At 49.7% G+C, this 25,743-nt stretch overlaps 1 protein-coding gene across 6 annotated transcripts in view; it reads left to right on the top strand.

The window, feature by feature from the left end:
- Med13l (mediator complex subunit 13-like) overlaps positions 1-25,743 on the top strand; it is a 205,109-nt gene that overhangs the window by 174,858 nt on the left and 4,508 nt on the right. For 3 of the 6 annotated variants that reach the window (NM_001347445.1, XM_030254883.1, XM_006530497.4), the window contains 15 exons: positions 3,128-3,348; positions 3,608-3,813; positions 6,639-7,588; positions 9,822-10,001; positions 10,455-10,678; positions 12,132-12,324; positions 13,377-13,794; positions 14,422-14,641; positions 15,659-15,847; positions 16,344-16,567; positions 16,653-16,822; positions 19,076-19,234; positions 20,352-20,528; positions 21,890-22,047; positions 23,915-24,076. In NM_001347445.1, coding sequence (NP_001334374.1) covers positions 3,128-3,348; positions 3,608-3,813; positions 6,639-7,588; positions 9,822-10,001; positions 10,455-10,678; positions 12,132-12,324; positions 13,377-13,794; positions 14,422-14,641; positions 15,659-15,847; positions 16,344-16,567; positions 16,653-16,822; positions 19,076-19,234; positions 20,352-20,528; positions 21,890-22,047; positions 23,915-24,076 — 3,851 coding nt within the window. The remainder of the gene's footprint in view (positions 1-3,127; positions 3,349-3,607; positions 3,814-6,638; positions 7,589-9,821; positions 10,002-10,454; positions 10,679-12,131; positions 12,325-13,376; positions 13,795-14,421; positions 14,642-15,658; positions 15,848-16,343; positions 16,568-16,652; positions 16,823-19,075; positions 19,235-20,351; positions 20,529-21,889; positions 22,048-23,914; positions 24,077-25,743) is intronic. The other 3 variants (XM_011248248.3, XM_030254882.1, NM_172424.4) reach the window with 3 other exon arrangements.

Genomic DNA, 25,743 nt, shown 5'->3' on the forward strand with positions numbered 1-25,743 from the left:
CAGATGCAGACGTAGACACAGACACAGTGCTGAGCCAGTGCTCCCTCCTCAACTGTAGCAGTGCAAGCAGCACACCCTGTTTCGTCTCTGCTCTGCCTTCCTGACTGTGGTGAGCTATGAATATAACATCTGCCAGGGCACCGCCCAACGGAATCCAAGACACTGCAAACTGGGGCAACACTTGTACATCTACTTAGGACACCCCATGGAAGGAGTTTTGTTAATGAATGCATCACATGTCATTTCTAATGTAGCCAAGGACAAGAAGTCATAGAGCACTTCCGGGGCGCTCTAGAGTTGTGTGTGTTGTGTGTACAGCTTGTGTCAGTTTGTTCCAGTTCTGTTGTGTTCTGAATTCCCAGTAGCCACTTGTAGCTAGTGCATACAGGTAAAAGGAAAAGATTCCATATTACTAATTTGTGTATGTAACAATGAAGGATCAATACAGTGAGCAGACCATTTGCCTATGAATTTCTTTAAAATTATATCTTTTCTTTTTCTAAGAATGAATCTTAAGGGAAAACAAAACAAAACAAAATGTTAGTTGGACCATTCGGAGTGTTTAATTCTGTGCTTGGGCTTCTGCTCTATCCTCTGAGGCAGGAGGATCCTGAGAAAGAAGCCAGTGGTTTGAGGTGGGCGGAGAGCGGGAAAAGGCCGAGAGGAAGGAGTAGCAGGGCTCAGCCCTTGAGTCCTGCATGGAGTTGCCCATGTCCTTTTCTAGGAGCAGCAAAGTGCTGGCCAGGCTCCATGGCTGCCTGGCATCTGAATCCAGACTCGCTGTTTTCTCCCCGTGCACAGTTGCCCGGGCCTGCTCTTAGAGCGTGTGTCTGAGCACTGTTCTCATGGCATTGCACTCCTAGTTGAGAGGTGGGCACCATGTGCTGCCAGGTGCTCACCTGAGCCCTGCCTTCTCTGTAAGTGTGCAGGGTGAGGCTATTTACTACAGTGTGGGTGGCGTTGACAGTAGGCCTCCCTTAGCAGTATTTGATGGTAAGAATGTGGAGAGCACTTTAAAGTGAGCCTGTGGCAACGGAAATTCTATCTTGTCTTTGTGGAAGTGAGCAGGGTGCCGGAGGCTTTGAAAACACGAGGCTGTAACTTTTTATAGCATTAGTGAGACAAGTGGCCTCAGCAGAAATAAACTTACCATGATTCTTACAGGAAATTTAAAACAAAGCTATTTATTTATGTGTCTTAACTTTTAATATGATTTTATTTTTATTATTTTTAATTGTGTGAGTGTATGAGAGAGAGAGAGAGAGAGAATGGATGTGGGTGTGTGGGTGTGTCTGTGTACTTGCTCACAGTACAGGTACCCTTGGAAGCCTTGGATCCCTTGAAGTTGGAGTACAGACAGTTGTGAGCTGCCATACATGTGGGTGCTGGAAACTGAACCTGGGTCCTCCACAAGAGCAGCCAGTGCTCTTAACTGCTGAGGCATCTCTCCAGCTTTTGTAATTTTTTTGTTGTTTGGAAAGGTCTCACTGTGTAGCCCTGACTGCCCTGGAACTTGCTGTGTAGATTAGAATGGCCTTGAACTCAGAGATCTGCCAACTTCTGCCTCCTGAGACTGCAGAGTTGCTGGGATTAAAGGCTTTGCCACCATTAAGTTAGTCCATTCTGGAAACACACACGTCGTTTCACTGTTCCCTGTTGAATTTTTCTTTCCAGCCCTTCCTGTCCACTCTGCCCTCATCTCCCCAGATAGAGACTCCTTCTCTAAAGCCTTGATTTGGTTTGCCATAGTTTGAAGCACACTGTTCTGACTCTCAGAATTCTGCTTTAATTCCATGTTAACAGAGTAGAGCTGCTGCTCTTGAGCTTGGGGAAATGTTAGAGGTATAGTGCACATTTCTCCAGTCAGCCTGTACCCTACAGTAATCTTACCCTGTGTTTGAAATAAAATACATTGATTTGATTGGAGACCTTTCTCTTGCTTTAGAGTCAATAATTTGTGTATAGAGTTTCCAATAGTTACCTTGCCTGGCCTTCTTAGTTGCAGGCATTTTCAAGTTGTAAATCCTACTACTAGCCAGCAATCAGAGGCAAAGGCTCTGAAAGGTCGCTCACCCCTGCCTGTGACCCCCGTTCCAGGTGTCCATTTGCTCCCTCCCTGTAGTGAGCTCTTGGAAGCTTTCTTGTCCTGGTGGAAAGCAAGCAAGCCTGTTATATATCTAAGGGAGACTTGCTGCTAGTTGGTGGATGAGGCACTGAGGAAGGATCTTTCCCAGCCACAGCTGAGCTCTGCCTGGAGGATGTGGACCCTGGAGAGTATGCAGCCAGAGGCAGCAGCCAGGTCACAATCTGCATAATCAAGTTCATTGTTTCATATTAATTCCTGCTTAAGGGCTAGGTGCTTAGTTAAATGTTGGGGCTTTAAGAAAGGCATTAGCTATGGAAATGGGGAGGACATCAAAAGTAATAATAACAATCATAAACTCCTAGTTCCAAACACAGGGCACCACCTAGTGGCCATGCTCTGTAACCTCCACTTGCATTGTATTAGGCACAGCCTGCTTTGAGACTCAGCCTCTCACCAGTTCATGAACTGTTTGTTATTGGATATACCGACTCTGTGAGGACAGGGTTCTCTAAGCCCTCCTCCTTCCTTGCTGGGAACAGAAGGCAGGAATGTGCACCAACTTGCTAGACTCTGACTGTAAACTGTTTTCTGGCCACTGTGTACCCTGTCCTGTTGACAGCACCTGTAGAGTCTAGAGAGACAGCATGAAGTCATTCCCCAGACAGCAGGACTATGACTCAGTCACACCAACCCCAGCCTTGCTCTAAATCAATTCTGTTTTCTCTACTCTTTCATAAACATTTGCAGATGAAGATAGACTTTGATAATATATAATGTAGTTGGATTGCTTTCACTTTCTTCTTGACTCTTTCTGGATCAGTTACTGGAAGAAAGTGACATGCTCTGCAGACTCTGCTCACTGCATTAGCATTACACCATGCCATACAGCCCTTGAGAGGGGGAGGCTCGGGAGTGTGGCCGCCTGAGGGTGACCTGTGTCTTGACATTCTGTTAGCCTTGTGTGGACACTGCTGTGCCTGGCTGCTTGTCTCAGCTTTGAGGAATCTTGCTGTTAAGATGCACTTTTAATTTTGTTTTTAGCAGTTGCAGACTTGCAAAGGATGTTCCCCACCCCTCCGTCATTGGAACAGCACCCTGCATTTTCTCCTGTGATGAACTATAAAGATGGAGTAAGTTCAGAGACAGTGACTGCACTGGGCATGATGGAGAGTCCCGTGGTCAGCATGGTCCCCACACACCTCACGGAGTTTAGGATGGAAGTGGAAGATGGCTTAGGAAGCCCCAAGCCAGAGGAGATAAAGGTAATAACCAGTTTGGGCTTCCCCAGGGCTGGGGTGCTTTTCAGTGGGCCACACACACGAGTGCATAAGGACCATTGAAACTGGAGCTTGTCAGTAGAAGTCACTCCATCAACAGCTTTGGCATCAGATTTTTCTTTTTACTTATTAGAGAGAACTATTGAATTACAGTCGGTTCTGTGCCTGGGTTTTATGAAGCACCGAGCCACCGTGGCTGGCTCTAGTTTGCCAGCATTAAGCCAACCCCATTTCATTGTCACAGGACTTTTCCTATGTGCACAAAGTGCCGCAGTTCCAGCCTTTCGTGGGATCCTCCATGTTTGCTCCACTGAAGACGCTGCCGAGCCATTGCCTGCTGCCTCTGAAGACACCTGACGCCTGTCTGTTCCGGCCCTCATGGGCGGTCCCTCCTAAGATGGAACAGCTGCCCATGCCCCCTGCAGCCTCTTCTATTAGAGACGGCTACAAGTATGTGTGGGACTCTACCTACCCCTTACCATATGTGATAGCACCTCACTGTTTTCTCAGACTCGTCCCGGGGCCACAGTGGCTCAGTCTCTGAGACCACTTGCTCGCTTAGTTTCCTTTTGACCATGTTGTCTTGTGCGGGTCTGTGTGTTTATTTTTAAATGTTTCTTCTGTGTGTGTGTGTGTGTGTGTGTGTGTGTGTGTGTGTGTATGTATGTGTGTGTGTTTGTGCGCACTTGCATGTTTGTATACAAATTAAGATTAGAGAGCTGTGTGTGATTCTAAGCTGGTGTTTGCCATAGAATCTACACTTGATTGAAGTTGTTGATGTTTGTGGGTAGTGGGAGGAGCTTTGATTTGTAAGGTAATGGTTTCAGTGTGGGACTTTACAATTAGGTAAAGCAGTAACAGGTTGAGGTGTGGTTGGGGAAAGTAAAGGTAGACATGGCTGGTAACTTGGTTGTCTCGACCTGCCGGAGAAACAGTATTTATACCAGCAGTGCAGACTCCGCTTTCTTTGAAAGAAAGAACCTCTTATTCAGATAATTTGCGAATGCAAATGTGCATCTGAGCCACATGCATGTGTGGATGGATAAGCAAGCAAGTGCAGGTTGCAGGTGTTTTGCTCGGTTTCACTGCAGGGACTGTGGAGATGAGTGGGCTCCAGCACATGCCCCTTCTTAGGGACAGTTGTCAGGCAGGGAGATTGAATATGTATATTGTCTTATTTTAAAATGTTAACCACTAATTCAAAGATAAGCCTTAGGAACAAGTAAAACAAATTTCTGGTTCAGGACTCATTTTTGTCACATGTCTGTGACAGACGCCAGTGATTTACATAGTCAGTGTCAGAATGAGGAACTGGGTAGAAAAAAATGACAGGAGGACCCTGGATTTGGGAGCTAGCACCACCATGCCGTGTGACAGCTCTGCCTTATAAAATGGCTACTTGGGCTTGAAGGGTGCTGCACCTGGGTCTCCCACGCCTTACAGTGGGCTCCCTCTCCCCAGAGCTTTGGGAAAGCTCCAGCAGCCAGTGGCAGCAGACCACGGTGGGGAGGGGAGAGGACTGTGCCGCTGCCCTGCAAGTGGTTGGCCTGGCTGCTGCCAAGCTCCATTTGGGCTCTAGCTGTGCAGCCTCAGCCCCAGACTCTCTGGACAGGCTCTGGTAGTCGTCATGCTCTGAGCTGTCACTATACCCATCACTCACTCCTGCCCTGTGCCCTCTGCAGCAGAGGTTAGGCTGGCATTGCTACAGAGCCTGTGCTTACAGGAAGGTACCTTTTCCCCTACGGTCTGATGTGTCGTGGTCTGATGTCAGCGTTGACCCCTACCATGTGGCTAGTTTGTTGTTAGCTCTGCTTCACTTAAAACTAGCCTTGGGGTCCCAGACCTGCTTTATGGAGCAGGCAGCACAGCTCTGCACTGTCAGGGTCCCACTGGGTTCCCCAGTGCCCACTGCGTTTGGCTCACCTGTCTGTCACACTTGGGACATTTGCTGATGCTTGCTTCAGGACTGCTGCAGGCCACGCCAACTTCTGTCTCTCTGCTGACTGTCCCATTTTTCACACAAGATTGGTCTTCAGTCCATTCTTAATGAACAGGGAAGAATGAGGCTGTTTTCTACCTAGGGAACAAGTGAAGTACTTAGATTTTCAGTTAGCAATCATGGATCCTTTTTGGTCCAAACTGCAGATTCATTTTAGAATTTTGTTGACCAGGAAAATTTAAAGGAATCTAGTGAGTGTGCAGATAGTTATTTATTGCACTGTTGAATTTCTGTATCAGCTTTTGTTTGAACCCAAGAAACCCTTGTATGTCAGGGTTTATATAAATATTGCCTGATACCTGGGACACCTGAGATATCTGGGCCAATGGTGCAGGTTCTAGAAGATTACAGGGCAATAACTGTGTAAGTAATACAGGTGTGCAGCTCACTGAGGAGCACAGGCTTCATGTGCCAAGGCACCAGAACTGAAATACTTGCTGTCCCTGATGACTTGCAAGTGCACAGGCCCATGGGAGTGTGTTGAGATGTTTTATAATGGTAGAACATGCAAATGCTGCAGACATGGTCTCCTTTTCTGCTTGGCTGCTCTTCCCAAGCCACTGCTTATGAGGTAAGCCCTGTCCGTCTGAGGAATGAGAGTGATTGTGTAGAATATGTAACATGGAAGGATAAAGAAAACCGAAAGGGAATCTTCAGGAACCTCTTGGTGCGTCTTTCTCAGTGACTGCTGAGTGACACTAAAGCCTGTGCAGGACAGACAGATGGGCACAACAGTCACACAGTGCTGGGGACACGCAAGCCCTTACCAGGGCTGCCTTCTGAATTAGGAAAGCACCACATTTGAATGTGTGTTTGGTTACAGCTACTTCAGTATCATTACAGAATCATAGCCTCCAAGAAAAGCACACAGGCGGGCTCTCAGTTTCAAAGATGGCAAAGATGTAGCTGCAGGGTGGATGCAAGCCCTGCAGTGCTCCAGCTAGTCTAGGCTGCACTCTGTGCTCCTCACACAGCTTCCTCCATGACCGCTACCGTGCAGGCTCCCCACAGCTCCACAGCAGGTCAAGGTGTGGAGTGTGTGTGTGTGTGTGTGTGTGTGTGTGTGTGTGTGTGAGAGAGAGAGAGAGAGAGAGAGAGAGAGAGAGAATTCTCATGTTCTCCCTCTGCCCCTCTCTCCTTCCTTCCTTCTCTCCCTCATTTTTTCTTTGTTTTTGAAGAGAAAATTGCAGATATTCAGTGCAGGGCTATGGGGTGGGGTGTGCAGGGAGCTTCTGTACACTCCCCCCCCCCCAAAGCTACTTTGTATCTGTTGCAGTAACGTGCCTAGTGTCGGGAGCCTTGCAGACCCAGACTATCTGAACACACCACAGATGAACACACCTGTGACACTCAACAGCGCCGCCCCTGCCAGCAACAGTGGAGCTGGAGTTCTCCCATCTCCAGCTACCCCTCGGTTCTCTGTCCCCACACCACGAACCCCCAGGACTCCAAGAACTCCCAGAGGTGGGGGCACTGCTAGTGGCCAAGGGTCTGTGAAATATGACAGCACAGATCAGGGGTCACCAGCTTCCACCCCCTCTACCACAAGGCCCCTTAACTCTGTGGAGCCTGCCACCATGCAGCCAATTCCTGAGGCCCACAGTCTCTATGTCACCCTCATTCTGTCAGATTCTGTGATGAATGTCTTCAAGGACAGGAACTTTGACAGCTGTTGCATTTGTGCCTGCAACATGAACATCAAAGGGGCAGATGTCGGGCTGTACATCCCCGATTCCTCCAAGGAGGACCAGTACCGCTGCACCTGTGGGTTTAGTGCGATCGTGAACCGTAAACTTGGCTACAACTCGGGGCTCTTCCTCGAAGATGAGCTGGATATTTTTGGCAAGAATTCTGACATCGGCCAAGCTGCAGAAAGACGCCTGATGATGTGCCAGTCCTCCGGCCAGTCCACCTTGCTTCCTCAGGTGGAGGGTGCCCGGAAAGCCCCAGAGCCCCCCGTAAGCCTCCTCCTCCTCCTTCAGAATCAGCACACGCAGCCCTTCGCTTCTCTCAGCTTCCTGGATTACATCTCCTCCGCCAATCGCCATGCACTCCCCTGTGTGAGCTGGACTTATGACCGTGTGCAGGCAGATAACAATGATTACTGGACAGAGTGCTTCAACGCATTGGAACAGGGGAGGCAATATGTGGATAATCCCACAGGCGGGAAAGTGGACGAGGCTCTGGTGAGAAGTGCCACCGTACATTGTTGGCCGCACAGCAACGGTAGGTGTCCCAGAGTACAGACTTCAGTAGAAGTTATCTTGCTGTACATGGTGGCCAAGGAACCAGAAGTGAGTGAGGGCTGGGCTGTCTCTTCTGCCTTGAGTGGGCTGTGTCCTCTGTCTTGGGAATTGGGCTGCCTTCTGCTTAAGCTTTTGAGGACAAGTAACTGCCCCCTGAGACTTTGCCATTCCATCCCATCACAAACAAGTGGTGCTTGTGGCAGCTTGTGGCCAAGTGTGTAAAACTGGTGGTCAGTGTTCTGCCTATAGGGATCCAGTCATCCTATGGTGTGCAGTTGCCATGGTATCCCTTCCCTTCTGGAAACTGGCCACCCATGTCCTGAGTGTTGTCTCCTTCTGGTTTCTCAATGTGCTCCATATCAGTGACCACATATGACTTTGCTGTGGTTACAGGGGCACATTCCAGGGGTTTGAGCTATTTTAAATTGTCAATCAGCCCATAGTCTAGCTGAGCAGTAGAGCTCATGGTTTGCCTGTGCGAAGCCCACGGTTCAATGCCTAGCACTCTGGGGAGAAGGGGAAACCTAACTCCAGTTGACCACAGTGTTTGGAGTTGGGCAGCTCCTGCCTGCTTTGGATCCATCCAGGCATAAATGGAGACCAAGGCCAAGGCCCCTGCCTGCCTTCCTGGACTTTGTAATCTGTCTGCATATTAAATAAGCACACAGGAAGTCCTCAGAAGCAAATTTTAAGTGACGGAACATAAGGCAGAGGGACCCCCTCCCAACTTCCCCCCACCTCCCGTGGGTTGGGCAGGGCTGCCCTGAGCAGGCAGTAGCAGTTACACTGACCAGTTAGACTGAGCAGGCAGTAGCAGTCACACTGTAGCAGGTACACTGAGCAGTCACACTGTAGCAGTTACACTGAGCAGTTACACTGTAGCAGTTGCACTGAGGTTTCACAGTGGCCCTGAGCTCTGCAATGCTCATGTCCCACAGGGAACTGAGAGCTGTGAGAAATAAGGGCCACCGTGGGGCAGAGGCTTCATCCAAAGAGCAGCAAAGATAATCAGTCATGGAAGGTATTTTTCAAACAATAGTGATTTCACATTTATGAAGGTAAATGGAAGGCAGATAGAAGTCTGCGTCTGACAGGGTAGGGTGAGGTAAGAGAAGGTACCGGGGACAGATCTGGGGAAACTGAAAACCAAACAGAGCAGAGCAGCTGGGACTGGAAAAGTAGCTCAGTGGCCAGGGGCCTGTACGTGTGCTTGCAAGGGTAAAGCAGGCGGATCTCTGAGTTTGAGGCCACCCTGGTCTACAGAGCAAGTTCCAGGCTAGCCAGGGCTCTGTAGTGAGACCCTGCCTCAGGAGGAGAAAAAAAAGCACCTGTACTCCCAAGTAAAAGTCCTGAGTTCAGTTCCCAGCATCCACCTAAAAGTACCCACAAAGGCCTGTAACTGAAGCCCCAGGAGGTTTATTTCATGACCTCGTCTGCCCTCTGGGCACCTACACTTCTGTCCTGGTACCCACATGCAGGCACACATGCATGCATATGATAAAACTTTGTAAATTTAGATTTAGGTGTATGAGTTTTTTGCCTGCATGTATGTCTATGCACCATGTGCATGCCTGGTCCCCACAGAGGTCAGCAGATGTCAGAGGACCCCCCAGTGCTGTAACTACAGATGGTTATGAGCCACCATGTCAGTGCTGGTACTTGAACCCCAGTCCTCTGCAAGAATAAGTGATCTTGACTGCTGAGCAATCTCTCCAGCCCCATTTTAAGATATTTTAATAAAAGAAATAGATAATGCAGAGAAAATAAATAATAGCTTGCTTTAGGGTAGGGAGAAGTAGGTATATTTCAGAGCTGTCTAGAGAGTAGTACAGGGTCTCTTTCTCTCTAAAGCTTTCAGTGTTTCCCAGGGATATTTTACAGGGTTTTCTAGGTCTCTTCCTTTTTGTTCCCTTATCCTCAAAATGATGATGTGTAAACGAAAGGAACATGGTAACTAAGGAACTTTGTGCTTCTCTGTCTTCTGAAAAATCTTAGAAACAGGTTTATATGATTGGAACTTCTTTACTTCTTTCACACAGTTTTTTTCAACCTGCTTCTCTTGGTAGCAAGCTACCAGTCCTTTCCTTTACTTTGGAAAAGCCTTTCTCTTGACTCCATGCTGCCCATCTCCTATAATGGAGACCCAGGATGGCATCTAGAAGGGGTCATGCTGCCCTGACATCCTTGTCCTCTGCCCTTTTCTCCTGCCACAGTGCTGGACACAAGCATGCTCTCATCCCAAGATGTGGTGCGCATGCTGCTGTCCCTGCAGCCCTTCCTGCAGGATGCCATCCAGAAGAAGCGCACGGGCAGGACCTGGGAGAACATCCAGCATGTGCAGGGGCCGCTCACCTGGCAGCAGTTCCATAAGATGGCGGGGCGCGGGACCTACGGTGAGCAGGCCTCGGGGTTGGAATTTCCTTTGTGCTTCTGTGCTCTGATGGCTGCAAGGCCTGGCCTCCCTGCTCTTCCTCCGTCATACTTAGGTTCCCTAAAGGAGCTTGGCCTCAGCTCATGGTGCCTGTTATTGGGCTTCAGGGTTTGCTCGGCCTCCTGCTCCATGACCAGGATCCCTGTTGTGCTCAAGCATACTGAAGCAGTGTGCCTGTTAAGTAACCTGCCTTGCTGCCTTCTGCCCTCACTCTCCATGGCCCTTTCTAAGATCTCTAACTCCTGTGAAGTTCTTCATTCGGGCCCATTTAGTGAGCTGATACAGTAGTAGGAGGCCTGTAGAGCATGGACCAGGTTCCCATGGCTCAGACACCCGGGTCAGAGCGTCAGGGACTGCCAAGCTGTCCAACATGGGAAGAGACTTATGTTCCTTCCTAAACAGCACTATCTTCCAGGTTCCGAAGAGTCTCCTGAGCCGCTGCCCATCCCCACTCTGCTGGTGGGCTACGACAAGGAGTTCTTGACCATCTCGCCCTTCTCCTTGCCCTTCTGGGAGAGGCTGCTCTTGGAGCCCTATGGGGGCCACCGTGATGTTGCTTATATTGTGGTGTGTCCAGAAAATGAGGCCTTGCTCGAAGGAGCCAAAACTTTCTTCAGGGACTTGAGTGCTGTATATGAGGTGAGCATGCTGTGGGGCTCCCTCTCTGCTCTGGGGCTGCCTCTGGCTGTTACTAAGGAACAAACCTGGAGTCGATCTTAAAGAGCGTTTGTTGTGAATAGGGACGAGTCATGGGCCCTGTAGACATGGGAGGCACATGCACGTTATGTTTCCATTTTGGCTGTAAGAGTTCCAGGAAATGTTACTAAAACATTTACCTTGAAAATCTCTGAATTGAAGGGTAATTTAATGGATCATGCTCTGTTGTGCTTTAACACTACATTCATCTTAATAATAAAATTTGGTAGATTAGAAAATTTGGTAGCCATATTGATATCCGAAACAGGAAGGTAGTTTTGCATCTCTAGTGGGTAAGCTCCTTCAGTTGTGAGAGGCCTGACTCCTGGGTCTTGTGCTGAAGCGCCAAGGCCTGACTCGTGTGAAACAAAACCAGTATTTGCTAAAAGCAATTAGGATGCTGGCTAGCACCGATGAGTGCTGCAGAAGCGTTTGCAAATAAGACCTGGCTGATGGTCAGCTACCCTCTAGGACAGAGCTCGCCTCTGGCTGAACAGGGACAGGTCAGCTGAGGGGATGCTCACATACAACGAGTGACATCTGTTAAGCACGAACCCTTGGATGTTGTCACTTCTGACCATTGCCTGCTGTATATCCAAAACACTGTTCAGTCACAACCGAGCTGTCACAGACAGCTCGTCTCCCCTCTGAATGCCCCTCTGGCATTTCATGGCTCACTGGGTCTGTTCAGGTATACCACCCCTGCTAAGAAGGAGCTGCAGGTGGTAGGTCCTCCTGCTCATGACAGTGTCATCTGGGAGTGTTGGGTTTTTGTTGCTGTGATAAAGCACTGATGAAAAGCCACACGAGCAGGAAAGGGTTTGTCTCAGCTTACAGGTTACAGGCCATTGTGGAGGGAAGTCAGGACAGGAAGCTGGAGGCAGGAACTGAAGTAGAGGCCATGGAGCATTGCTTGCTGGCTGCCTTTCTCTGGCCTTCTCTGGCTTGCTCAGCTGACTTTTTCTGCAGTGGCTGAGCCCTCACACGTCCCCCAGGCCAATCTGATGGACGCATTCCTCTACTGAGATTCCCTCTTTCTAGATTAGTCTAGGTTTGTGTCAAGTTGACCAAAGCTAAGCAGTACAGTGAGCCTTCTCCTCAGCAGCTACAGTAAAGGAATGTGGTTACTGCTTCCTGGTCAGGCAGAAAACTCCCTTGTTAGAGCTGATTCTGTGAACTCTGCTCACCCCTGTGCGTATCCTTAGCTTCTGACTCTGAGAGAGAGGTCCGCACACACGGTGCTGTAGCAGCTCTGCCTCTTTAGAGGACCACCCAGAATTGGACAGAGCAGTTTCAGGGATGTGATGTCTGCCAGGGAGGGCCAGCTGCTAATGCTGGCGTGCTTGCATGCTTCTGTGGGGGTGGCTGCTGTCATGACCATCTCATGTGCTGTCAGATGTGTCGGCTGGGACAGCACAAGCCCATCTGCAAAGTGCTCCGTGATGGGATCATGCGTGTGGGCAAGACCGTGGCGCAGAAGCTGACAGAGGAGCTTGTGAGCGAGTGGTTTAACCAGCCATGGAGCAGTGAGGAGAGTGACAATCATTCCAGACTCAAACTTTATGCTCAAGTTTGCCGCCATCACCTAGGTAAAGGGGAAAATGGTTATTGTGGGAGAGTTGGTGACGTGCAGTGGGAGTCTTCTCCCTCCCTAGCAGGTGCAGCATTGTGGTTCTGTCTCAGCCGTGGCTGACCTGGAACTCACTATGTAGACCGGCCTCTGCCTTCCGAGTGTTGGCACTGAGGCCTCTGCCACTGTGCCTGGCTAAATCCTGATTTTTATGTGATGTGTTTTTTAATTTGCTTATTGGGGTTATATGTGCTTAGAGCCATTTTGAAAACAGCAGCATTCCTCAACATTAGCTGCTTAAGCTTGAAGACAATTTCAGAGCTTGCAGAGCTGCATATTCATGGTGTACTATGTGACTGTGAGTGAACATCCATGTGCACTGTATGACTGTAGGTGAACATTCATGTGCACTGTATGACTGGGTGAGCATCCATGTGCACTGTATGACTGTGGGTGAACATCCATGTGCACTGTATGACTGGGTGAGCATCCATGTGCACTGTATGACTGTGGGTGAACATCCATGTGCACTGTATGACTGGGTGAGCATCCATGTGCACTGTACGACTGTGGGTGAACATCCATGTGCACTGTATGACTGGGTGAGCATCCATGTGCACTGTATGACTGAGTGAACATCCATGTGCACTGTATGACTGGGTGAGCATCCATGTGCACTGTACGACTGTGGGTGAACATTCATGTGCACTGTATGACTGGGTGAGCATCCATGTGCACTGTACGACTGTGGGTGAACATCCATGTGCACTGTATGTGACTGTGGATGATCCATGTGCACTGTATGTGACTGGATGCATGTTCGTGGTGCACTGTCAAAACTGTGGGCATATGCACAGCTAAAGGATCCAGTTCTCAGTGACATCAGAAAAGGAGGCTTGTTAAAAGTGATTTCTTTTCTGTTTCTTCCTGTAAGCCAAATGTAGAATTGACTAGCTGTTCTATGTGCACTCAGCTGTTTGTGTAGGAGTTTGTATTCATATATGGTGGCAGTATTTAAGGTGTCCAGGGGACACTGCTAGGGTCACTAAGATGATTTTTGTCTTCCTTCAGCACCTTATTTAGCCACTCTGCAGCTCGACAGTGGCCTGCTGATGCCACCTAAGCACCAGAGCCCACCAGCAGAAGCACAGGGACAAGCCACGCCTGGGAATGCTGGGTCTTTACCTTCGAATTCAGGCTCAGGAGCACCTCCAGCTGGCAGTGCATTCAATCCCACCTCCAGCAGCTCTGCAAACCCCACAACAAGTAGTTCATCTGCCTCCTCTGGGCCGCCAGGCTCCTCAGCTGCCTCTGCTCCAGGCATCACTCAGATGAACACTACCTCTTCTTCAGGATTCGGTGGTGGTGTTGGAGGGCAGAACCCCAGTGCGGGGGGCAGCTCTACAGATCGAACCCCAGGGAATGTGGCTTGTGGAGACACTGAGCCTGGGCAGAGCTGCACCCAGTCCTCACAGGATGGACAAGACAGGTGTGTTTGTGTCTCACAACCAAGTTAAGCTTCCACTTGGTCACACAGTGGGGCTTCTGCTTGGTCACACAGTAGGGCTTCTGCTTGGTTATACCCCTTTACTCTACCTCACACACACTTTCTTTCAGAATTCAGTCAAATGCTTCTCTGTCCTTGCTAATAAGAAGTGACAAGTGGCGCTCCGAGGGCCTGTTAAGAGAGAGTCAATCAGCGTGCTTATGACTGAGTTCATTAAGTGGTAGTGTTTGTTATAAAACCTTTGTGTGCACTGTTAATAAAGGATCAGAGAAAACGCCCATTTCAGACTAACACAGATACAAGTACTCTGTTTAAACACACTCGAGTCCAGACATGCTTGCAGTATTGGGAATTTGGGGATATTTGCATAGCCAGCATCCTTTGCCTGAAAATGAGAAACCCAAGACCCTGAGTTGTGAGTGTCACATAGCAACTTTTGGCTTTTGTACTGCTGTCTGTCTCCTGTCTCATCTGTGAAATGTTGAGCCTGATGTGTGACACGTGGCTGATGCATTGGATCATAGCCCGGGGACTGGTGGGCTCTGTGATTGATTTGTTCCATAGAGTTTATCTTGGCCGTCAGGGCCTCATACTCGACTCTCTCTCCAGTGTTACAGAGAGGGAGAGAATAGGAATCCCCACGGAGCCTGACTCTGCAGACAGCCATGCCTACCCTCCAGCCGTCGTCATTTACATGGTGGACCCCTTCACCTACACTGCGGAGGAGGACTCCAGCTCTGGAAACTTCTGGCTGCTGAGCTTGATGCGCTGCTACACGGAGATGCTGGATCACTTACCCGAGCACATGAGAAGCTCGTTCATTCTCCAGGTCGCTGTCCACTAGCTTGCTCTTTGTGCTGCTGGGAGGCAGGGTTCTGAGTCCTCTGAGTTGCAGATCCATTAGCCTGTGGAGAGCAGGGCTCCTTTAGGATGCCATAGTTTAGATTGAGCCATCATTTCTGTCCTAGAGTGTTTCTGTGCTTGTCTCATTACAAGGTCAGGGGTCTCTCTTTCCAGTTAACATGTGAACACCTCCCCTCTCCGCTTGTCATGAGAACACTTTGTTGTCCTAAGACAGGTCTCACTGTGGTACTGAGGCTGGCTTCCAGCTTCTGATGGGCCAACCTCTGCAGTGCTGAGACTGGGCCTGTCCAGATAGCACAGTGGATCTTGTATGTTGGCCATGCTCACATAGGTCTACATTTGGTGTGCACTCACTTTTCCCACTGGTGTAAGTGAAGTCTAACAAACATGATGGTGCATTGTTCTTTATTCTAAGTCCTTTTAAAAGTGGATACTCAATGTAGACACTGAAATGTCACTTTCCAAAGTGCTTGCTCTTGTTTCCTGAGCAGGAAGTGAGCACGCCTGCTTCCCTGCGCTTTTACTAGACTTTAAATGAAGTGATGGTTACTGTTCTGCACAGTGGAGATGGCTCATGAGCGCTTTATTGAAAGCTGTCCTGTAGAGTGAAGGCGTGAAGTTAGAGTGAACAGAAGAGACTGGCAGCCTAACTTGTATTAAAGTCTAAGTCCACCCGATTAGATAGCTCTGCAGCATGCTGTGTCAGATGTACAAATGGGCATACACTAAGATGCCAGCTTTAAAGTATGAGGGCCACCGGACGGTCCTCAAGGAGACTGGCATACCCATACCACCCTTCTCAAATGGCTGGTGGACATTTGAGGTCCAGCTTTTATGTCACTGAGAGGAGTTAGGGTATAATCACATGTGACATTTACGTTATGGAGTTAAGGTCCCGTCTGTCCACTCTAGCCATAGCCCTGCCTTGCTGGTCTCCAGCCGTCTGTCTGTGAGATTGAACTGACTTGCTCGCCTCTCGTAGATTGTGCCTTGCCAGTACATGCTGCAGACCATGAAGGATGAGCATGTCTTCTACATTCAATACTTGAAGTCCATGGCGTTCTCAGTGTACTGCCAGTGCAGGCGGCCTCTGCCTACACAGATCCACATTAAATCCCTCACAGGCTTCGGGCCTGCAGCCAGCATTGAGATGACCCTCAAGAACCCGGAGGTGAGTGTGTAAAGAGAGCCATCTCCTGCAGCAGCGCACACCAGGGCACCTCTTCTGCCTCTCAGCCTAGAGCTAAGTCATGCCTACCAGTCCCTCAAGTGTGCTGCCTATGACTCCAGACCCTCCTGAGGCTGCGCACAATAGATTTATCTTATTGTGGCTTCAGTTTCTGTTTTCCTAGTGTCCGTTGACATTTGGTCAGCTTTCTTCTTACTTTCTAATACACTAGTTTCTTTCAGTCAAGCATCGATGGCTTATACTATTTACTGACAGGTGTTTTAAACAACTAAACTATAGGCCCCCATAGTTCATGCATTTCAATATACTCTTGCTGTCTGTGTCCTCGTTGCCAGCTGTGTTTAGTCTTGGAGAGAGGGTGGTGGGAACAGCCTGTTGTCGGTGCCCCCTGTTTTCCTCCCTGCTGTTGCTCTGGGTTTTATTGTAAACACTACCTTGGTTGGCCTTGTGCTGATAATGACCTTGATTCTTATTTCAGCGGCCCAGTCCAATCCAGCTTTATTCCCCTCCCTTTATATTGGCTCCAATCAAAGACAAGCAGACAGAACCGGGAGAGACCTTTGGTGAGGCGAGCCAGAAATACAATGTGCTCTTTGTGGGCTATTGTCTGTCTCATGACCAGCGCTGGCTCTTGGCATCCTGCACTGACCTGCATGGGGAGTTACTGGAGACCTGTGTTGTAAACATTGCTTTACCGAGCAGGTGAGACCCCTTTCTAATTGGGTCAGCTTCTGTTAACTCTGCGCTTAGAAAGTGTGCCCTGCTGAGTGACAGCTGACTCGTGTAGGACCCTTCATGTTCCTCTGTCTGTCAGGTCACGGAAGAGTAAAGTGTCTGCACGGAAGGTCGGGCTGCAGAAGCTGTGGGAGTGGTGCCTGGGCATTGTCCAGATGACTTCTCTGCCCTGGAGAGTTGTCATTGGCCGCTTGGGGCGTCTTGGCCACGGGGAGCTGAAAGGTGAGCAGGTGCAGGGGACTGAGCTTTGACTGGGGCTGAGCAGTGCAAGGACATTGCCCCAAGGCCAAAACTCATGACTGCCATTTATTATGAAGGGATAAATAAACCAGAAGTTCTAAACTCTGTAGCTCCACCCCTAACCAGTCACTTACAAAAGTAATATTTTAAATGGAAAGTGGAAAGCATGTTTCATTAGTATAAAGTTAGATTTATAACATCACATATTAAGGCAGTAAAGAAAGTTAGGATTAAGACAACTTGTATCAAAGATTGTCGGTGATTGCTAAATATCATATGTAAGAACAGCATTCATGGCTGGAGAGACAGCTCAGTGTGTAAAATGCTTTATTGTGTAAGCGCAAAAGCCTGCATGGAATCTGCAGCAGGTTCCCTGAGGTCGTCTCAGACACACAGCATGTGGGTGCAGCATGGCTAGGAGACCCCTCACAGCAAACTCCCTGATCCCTGGCTCCTCTACAGGGCTCCTCCACAGGGCTCCCTGCGCCTTAGGTGCGGGGATCGTGGTGCAGGGTACATTCTCACCAACATGGCTGCCTGGACATGGGCTCAACAGTAGATATGCAGGGGCCTCCGCCGTGCACAAGAGCGCGAGCTAAGGGATAAGAGTGCAGCAGTTGACTGTCCACTACCAAATGATCAGCCCAAAAGACACACACTTGAGTAACACAGGAGTAACATGGACAGAGCACGTTAGATTTAGGATTACTTATGTATATAGTGTACACAGATACATGGGACATGGAAGGGTTTGGAGGGAAGCGAGAGGAGGGGTAATAATCACATTATTATAATCTCAATACAAGAATTAAAGAGAAAGAAGACAGGCATCCCAAAGTGGACAGTGTCCTTGCTGAGGCCCGAGAGCAGTTTCCTCTTGCAGAGCAGTTATCAGTTTGTAGTTCTTCCAGTGTGAAGTCACAACAAGCATAAGAACTACATGAATGGCTGTGTCTGTGACTGACACAGGCGGCAGACTGTAGTTCATGCCAGCCCCTGTGTTTGAGTGTACTGTTTGATGATGCAAGCTGGGTGCTGTAGACTCCCTGGAATTAAACCATCGAGAGAGGAAGAACCCACATGCAAGCTGCTGCATGTAGGGCAGATTGTACTGGAGTGTCAGGCTCAGAGCCATGTGTGCACACACTGCAGTGTGTATGTTCTAGTCACACATGATGTTGTGGACTGGGAGAAAATGTTTGTTTTAAACAGCATCAGACTTACTGAGTCTTGTCTCAGTAGCCTGGAGGTTAATCCATCGGGAATTCCTCTTGTCATTGCTGTCAGATTGGCTCTCTTCCTCCCTACTCTGCTTTTAAAGGCTCTCAGCTCTTCACAACCCCTGGAAGGTGGGGGAATAATAGAAAAGAAGTAGGGGGTGAGCATGCTGTATGTCACTTGCTGCTTTAGAAATGATTAGGGCCCCCTCCTTATAAGACTGTGGGAAGGGTGTACTCTTCTTCCTTGCCTCTTAAAGAGGCCCTGAGTGTGGCCGGAGGAAATGTACAGACCGCAGAAGCACATCTTTACCTCCCGACCGACTGGGGCTCCTCCTCTCGGAGCCATGCCTGGGTGAGGTCATGCAGAAGTCCCCGTGTCTACCGGTTAGCTGCCAGTGTTTGCCCGGAAGAACCCAGCCTTGTTGCTGTGTTATGGTGCTCACACCTGTCTTGACTTCTGCTACTTGAAGATGTTTTCTTCCTGTTCTCAGCCACTTTTCTCTCTCCTGTGACTACCATTAGAAATATAAAGCACACTGCCCTGTCCTTGCCCTGGGAAGAAGAGCCATGTGACTGTAGAAAAGCCTGCAGCTGAGCACCGTGTGCCCTGCGGGGTGTGAGTGATGTGACTCATCAGCAATGCTTAGACACAGTGCTTTTGCTTAGGGGCAGTGAACAGTTGTCAGAGGGAGGTGAAAAATCAGACCCTGGGGGAACATGGCTACCCCAGGCTAGCCCAGCCAGCAGAGACCTCAGCACTGAAAGGCTTTTAGCACCTGCATCTGCCAGGGTCTGTTTTAGGCCCTCAGAGGGTACTCTACAGACAGATGGAAGCCTACAGAAGCAGGCTTTTGTTTCTGTGTTAATGCAGTGAGATAGAAACTATATAACAAAAGAAGGGAGGGGACTGATCACAGGAAGCCCTCCTCCCTTGGAGTCACAGCAGAGCTGACATGCGTGAGTGTGAGACATCGTGCACACTTGTAAGCACTGTGTTTGTGGTGTCTGACTTTAGATTGGAGTATCCTCCTTGGAGAATGTTCACTGCAGACAATCAGCAAACAGCTCAAGGATGTGTGCCGAATGTGTGGGATCTCTGCTGCAGACTCTCCTTCCATCCTCAGTGCCTGCTTGGTTGCCATGGAGCCCCAGGGGTCCTTTGTAGTGATGCCAGGTAAATTGTCTCTTGTCACTTACATTAATTAGGTATTTTATCAGCCCAGTACATTCAAACTTAAATCCATGGGTAAATGTAGTATTGTATTTCTAACAGAAGCTTGAGTTTTGACCTAGAAAATGAGACCATCTGCTATCTTCCTGGGGCAGGAGTTGACTGTCTTTGTTGGCCACAGCTTGGGAGAAAGATGAAGTCCTGGGTGTGAGGGAAAGCTGGTGCAGCCAGGCTGGTGTGTGTCTTAAGCCTAGTCTCCTGGTCATAGGAGCTCACCCTGCAGAAAGCCTCAGGATGCCAGCATAGCACCCCGGGAAGGGCTTAGTGCCTCTGCTGTTGCTGACGATGAATAATGGAGCAAAGAGAAGAACATGTATTTAGCACAGGGCCAGACATGAGTGAGCTCTGGTGACTGTCGGGACCTCGGGTCAGAAGCTTGGTGACTGTGCTGGCTTTTGGAAAGCTAGAGCAGGGCCGGCCATGGTCTGACTGCCACTAAGCTGTTTGACATGTCAGAGGCAGTGTGGTTTTGAACCCTGTCTACTCCTTTCCTGTGAAGTTAGCAGTGTCTAAGGATAGGCTTCAGAGCAGGACAGTGGCTGGACTGTCTGCTCCTTAGCCCTCAGGTCACCTTGCTTGCCAGCTGCAGCTGTGGCAGTTTACACACCTTTTAGACACTTGTGCCCTCATTTATAAAGTAGAGACACTTGCTGCTACCTCAGGGTGGCTGTGCTGAACCAGTGAGGTTCGTGCATGGAGCTTAGCACAGGCCAGCATCTGGCAAGCGCTGTCTAGGGCTAAGTAGAACATTAGCTGCTGTCATTGAGAACGGTGTGCTTATAAATCGTGACCACAGGTGGGAAGCATGCAGGAGGTCAGCATCAAGGCTCCAGGTCACTTAGTGGGTAAGTCACTTACAGATGTGTGCTCACTCTGTCCAGTGTCATGTCCACATTTGCAATGTAAGGCGAGGGTCAGGCAATCATCACTGGTGGTCTCAGTTGGGTACTTTAAAGACATTTAAGCAGCTAGGCCTGCCCCTTGAGGTGTATATGTCGCATGACACCTCACTCGGGCTGTCAGTCTGCTGAGGCATTCTGACACTGCTCTGCTTTTTTAGATGCTGTCACAATGGGCTCTGTGTTTGGCCGAAGCACTGCATTGAATATGCAGTCGTCCCAGCTGAACACACCTCAGGACGCCTCCTGCACCCACATCTTGGTGTTCCCGACATCATCAACCATCCAGGTGGCTCCAGCCAACTACCCCAATGAGGATGGGTTTAGCCCCAACAATGGTGAGTGGAAGGCACACTGGGAGGCAGAGTGCAGTGTGGGGTGGGGGCCGTGTGTGTGTGTGTGTGTGTGTGTGTGTGTGTGTGTGTGTGTCTTAGCAGTGTCATAGGAGCCATAGGGAGAGGGGAGCTGTAGTGTCACTGTGTTGTGCTTCTGTGCCTCTGACAATCCCTCAGAAAGGGTTTGTTTTGCCCCTGGTTTCAGACTCCAGCAAGGAAGCTGTGGCGCTGCTTGGCAGCCCCCGAGGCTGCAGGGGGCCGGGCGCCGAGATGCTCATTCTCCTTCTCTGCTTTCTGCATCGGCCTCTGCCCAGAGCTGGCACTGCTTGTGTGCAGGGCAGACCTCCCCCAGTACAGGATGTGTGCACTAGTGCTCACTGGGAACAAACCAGCCTGCTCTATTCTCGCTGTGGCTGACTAAGTCAGTTAAGTTGGCAGTTAACCACCAAGACCAGGGAACATGGGTGATTACCTTAGCCCACTGTCTGTTAAAGACAGAATAGCAGCTGTCTGCTGATCTCCACCTATCCTCCATTCTTCCAGTGCACTGCTGTGCTGACCTCAGTGTGGAGGCCATGGTCGTGTGAAGGTGCCACCTCCTGGCTCACCCTGGGGATGCAGTTTGCTAGAGAGCAGCTCTATGGAGCTGATTATTTTTAATGGAATTGTTTAAATACTTTTATAGGATTGCAGAATGAGTCATAGGCCATAAAATGCCCCATTTTGTGCATCTGTTTGTGCTATTGTTGAACTTGTAACATCTTCATGCCTACTATGTGGGGAGGAGAAGGACACCAGAATGTGCTATGACACGGCCTCACCGTAGTCCCAGTCATGTGGGGACAGACGGGCTCATGGCAGCTGTCCACACTAACTGGGTGTGTGACGGTTTTACCTTCATGTTTCTTCTTTCCAAATTTCCTGCGAGTCTGGCCTTCTTCTGCAGTGTAGGGAGAGCATCTCCTAATGAGCACTGCTTTAATCTGCTATGGGGTGGGCTTCTCCCTGGTCCCTGACATCAGCCTTCCAGCCCTGTAGCTACTGACCATGTACCTAGCTGGGGTCTGCTTGCTGCTGGACAGTGCCAACATTGACCTTGCAACAACTGAGCTGCCTTTTACCTTTTTCTCTGTCTTTGGAGGCTGAAAGGAATTGCGGGCTTTCCTCCCTGGCTGTGATTTCTCCACGGTGTGTTTACTTGGTTAGGAGGTCACTGGAGAGAAAACAAATTACAGTGTGTAGCACTTGCACACAGTGGGCACCTGTTAGGTACCACAGCATGCCTGTGGGGTTGAAGGTTAACAGAACACCGGATGGCAAGGTGGAGCGAGGTGACTTTTTAACTTCCCTGTGTTTCCCTCTAGATGACATGTTTGTAGACCTTCCATTCCCAGACGACATGGACAATGACATTGGCATCCTCATGACCGGGAACCTCCACTCCTCTCCCAACTCCTCTCCGGTTCCCTCCCCGGGCTCTCCCTCTGGAATCGGTGTGGGCTCTCACTTCCAGCACAGTCGGGTAAGGATGTTGGAAGGAGGTTGCTGAGAACAACCACAGGCTCAGGAAACCCTCTCCTCTCCAGCCCTGCTTTGACTGCTCATGACTCTCCCCAGAGGTCGAGGTCTCAGGTGCACAGCTCTCCTACCTATCTCGGGGAGCAGGGATTTGGAAAGAAACATTCGGGCATTCCTAATGCTCCCTTTATTAGGAAGTTAGTCTTTCTCCTATACTTTCTCGTATACAGCGCTGGTCATGTTGGCAGCAGCCTGCAGGGGCATAGTTCTCAGATGTGTCCGGATCACTGCTACAAGCCAGTGAGGGAGCCAAGCCCGGTGCCAGCTCCATCTTTAAATGCCGTGGATTAATGAAAGGTTTGAAGGTCAAGAACTGCCCTCTAGCTCTGTCAGCTTTGTCCCAGCCAGTGACTTAGACCTACCTCACAGCCAGATTGTACATGTGACCGAGGTTCTGAGGAGGGATTTAGTCAGTAAGGAGTTGCTGTGTGCTGTCTCTCCCTGAGCAAGTGCCAGCCACCCCGTGTGTACTGACTTGTAGAGGGGACCATGCTGCCAGCGCTGCTGTCACTTAGGGTGATGAGGAGAAGGAAGGGTTAGAATAGAGTCACTTTAGTCATAGAGCAGCTGAAGGGACAGGGGCCAGCAGGGCCCTCAGTCATTGCCTGACCAGTGCTTCTCCTCCTGGGAGGAAGAAATGGTAAATGCCTGGGATTCCTTCCGGCTACTGGCCAGGGGGTGACAAGCTGTTTGTTCCCTGATGTTTATTTTGACAGAAACTGAAAGGTCAGGTTTTATTCTAGCAGTTTGAAATCATATTCCCGTGATTGGTGCATGGCAGCCTGTGGTGACCCCGCCGTGACCCCGTCATGACGCCGTCATGTGCTTACTGCTTGGGTTCACTGTAGCATTCCTAAGATCTCAGCTGTTGATGCTTTCAGTTCTGAGCCCCTCAGCCTGGAGCCTCCCAGAGTCTTTGAGCGTTTTTTCTTCCTGAACTGTTTATCCCTAGCTAAGTCATCACACAGGACCAGGAGGTCAAGGCTTTGTCTTTGTTTCACAGCAGGCCTCAAGTTGGCTGCCTTCAAGTCCGATCCTCCTGCCTTAACCTTTCTTCCTGAGTTTGAGGATTATGTGCACAGATATGTGTGTGTGTGTGTTCTACTGTGTCCTGACTTCACTTTTTATCTTTGGCCAGAATAATTTTATTTTACTTTTCTCTATCCAGAATCAGAGTTGATAGGACTTGATGTAGTAAATTAATAAGGATCATTTTCTTTCTCTACATAGGAGACATTAAAGACAAACTGACCACTTACCATTACTTGTACTAAAGGCACCTTTTAAATCTCAGTAGTCACCGACAGGTGGGAAGTGCTTGATGCAGAGAGGCACAGAAGACTCCGAGAGGCACACGACACTCACTCACAGCACACTCACTCAGCACTCCCACACAGCGAGCACACAGGGTGGCAGGAGCATTGCTCCCTGCAGACTCTGAGCTGTGGTGCTCAGTTCTAATCCAGGGAAGGTGATGATGGAGAGCAGGTGCACTCTAGGGGTCCTAGATGCCCCTGAGGATGCTGGGGTCTTCCATCTCAGCATGCAGTGACACACAGCTCCAGAGCGGGTGCCTTGTGCTTCTGGGATCACTGTATCCATTTTTCCAAAACCTTTGTCTGGTCGATAGTGTTTGTCAGATGCCTGACTTCACTGCAGAGACCTGTGTATTCCAGGTCACATTGCTTAGTCCCCAAGGGCTTTGGTGGGAGGTACTGCAGGCAGGGGACTGTCACTAGTGTGCATAGTCAAGATGAAAGCTGCTGTTAGTGCCTGGTGATGCTCATTGTGCTTTGGGCCTTGTTTTTCAGAGCCAGGGAGAGCGGCTTCTGTCTCGGGAGGCTCCAGAGGAACTCAAGCAGCAGCCCCTGGCCCTTGGGTATTTTGTGTCCACTGCCAAAGCGGAGAACCTCCCGCAGTGGTTTTGGTCATCGTGCCCCCAGGCCCGGAACCAGTGCCCACTCTTCCTGAAGGTTGGTAGATGCACGCTGGGGTTTAAGACAAGTCTCTGGCATGTGTTTTCATTTGGTTGGAGCTAGAAATCTCCTCTTCGCTGACCCAGGCTCTTTGTGCTCCTGTGTCACTTGTCACTTAAAGTCTGAGGAGGTTTTAGTTACAGAAGAGTGGACTTCAGAAAAGGGACCCCGACTTGCTGTCAAGAAGTGAGTTCACACAACCTGACTCTCCTAGTCGGTACTGATGACTGCCAGGAAGCCACAGCACAGTCCTACCTGGCTGCATACTGGAGCCGTCCTCCATAGAGCAGAGCCAGGGCCATTCAAACCTTTCACATCTGTGCGTTTTCCTCCTTGTATGGCTTTTATTGATTGTGCCCTTAAAACAAGGCCCACACGTGCAGAGTGTAAAGGAGCCTCAGAGGGCATCCATTTCTCATTTTTGGCAGAAAGAGAGAGAGGTTTGAGAGTATACCATGGTGGGAGCCATGGGGAGAGGACTCTTATAAGGGAGTCAACTGAGTGATGACAGCCCTGAGCTCCCCCTGTGGCACAGCATACCCACCTCCAGCCATTGGATGCTGGCAGATGTGAGAAATGATGTAGGTACTTATCATGCCCATGCCTGGCTGTGAAGGTGGCTGAGGTGGGAGGTCATATGACTTGTGAGCTGAAACAAGGCTGAAGGGCACAGCAACCCTGCCACAGAGTAAGCCAGCCCAGTGACGGGAGCAAGAGATGAGGGGAAGCGGCATGCCGTGCTGTGAGTAAGGGCCAGCTGAGCCAGCTCTGCAGCACTGGTGTCGTCTCAGTGGGCAGAGCTGTGAGCCACTCTTGTGTGGCATGGAGGGGACATGGAGTAACCTGTGGGAAATACTCCAGTGTAGGAGGGACACCTAGTCAGTCAGCAGAGCAGGGAGAGTCCCCAGGACTGTTAGGGTCGTATCCAAACAGGAGGTGACAAACAGGCGGTAGTGTGTCACTCTACTCAGAGATACCAGGCACAGGCGGGCACGGAACGCTGTGATGGAGCGCCTTGCTCACCTGACAGCTGAGCATGAAGGAAATGGCCGTTTCCTTCGTGGAGGTTAGTCTCTGTCTGTATTGGGACAGCAGACAGTCAGCGCCTCTGTGTCCTCTGATTATGTGCCCACCTTGTGGAATGCGCCTGCCTGCCTGTCCTCGAGGTCCTCTGCCTGCCCACCCTGGAGGTGCACCTGCAATTAAATCTCCAGATCAGACAGTAGGGATTGTGAGGGGTCTGAAGGGTAGAGGGGTTGAGAAGCCCCACAGTATGAAGAGCCACATCTAGACTGCAGAGCCTCGACACCCCTCACGGCAGCTTAGCCCATAGCTGGAGGACGGAAGAGAAAGTTTTGAGAACATCAGAGAGACTTGACTATATAGCCCATTAGCTGATACAAAGGAATCACATTCAGTGTGCGCGCGCGATACAGTTCTTAAAGGTTCTCATCTGTAAGCATTACTTCCTAAATTTACAAGAGAAATGATAGAGTATTTGGTTTGTTTTAAAATATTTCAAAGGTAAAATACTGAAAAGAAAGTGACAAATAGTGGCCACTGTCCCAGCTTTGGTGGCAGGGCATACAGCACTACATAGGAACTGCTGTTTCATGTGCTCGACTGTTGTGTTAGAAGCAAGGTATGCTGGTGAGATGGCCCAG

The sequence above is a fragment of the Mus musculus genome, chromosome 5, assembly GCF_000001635.26.
Source record: "Mus musculus strain C57BL/6J chromosome 5, GRCm38.p6 C57BL/6J".
NCBI lineage: Eukaryota > Metazoa > Chordata > Mammalia > Rodentia > Muridae > Mus > Mus musculus.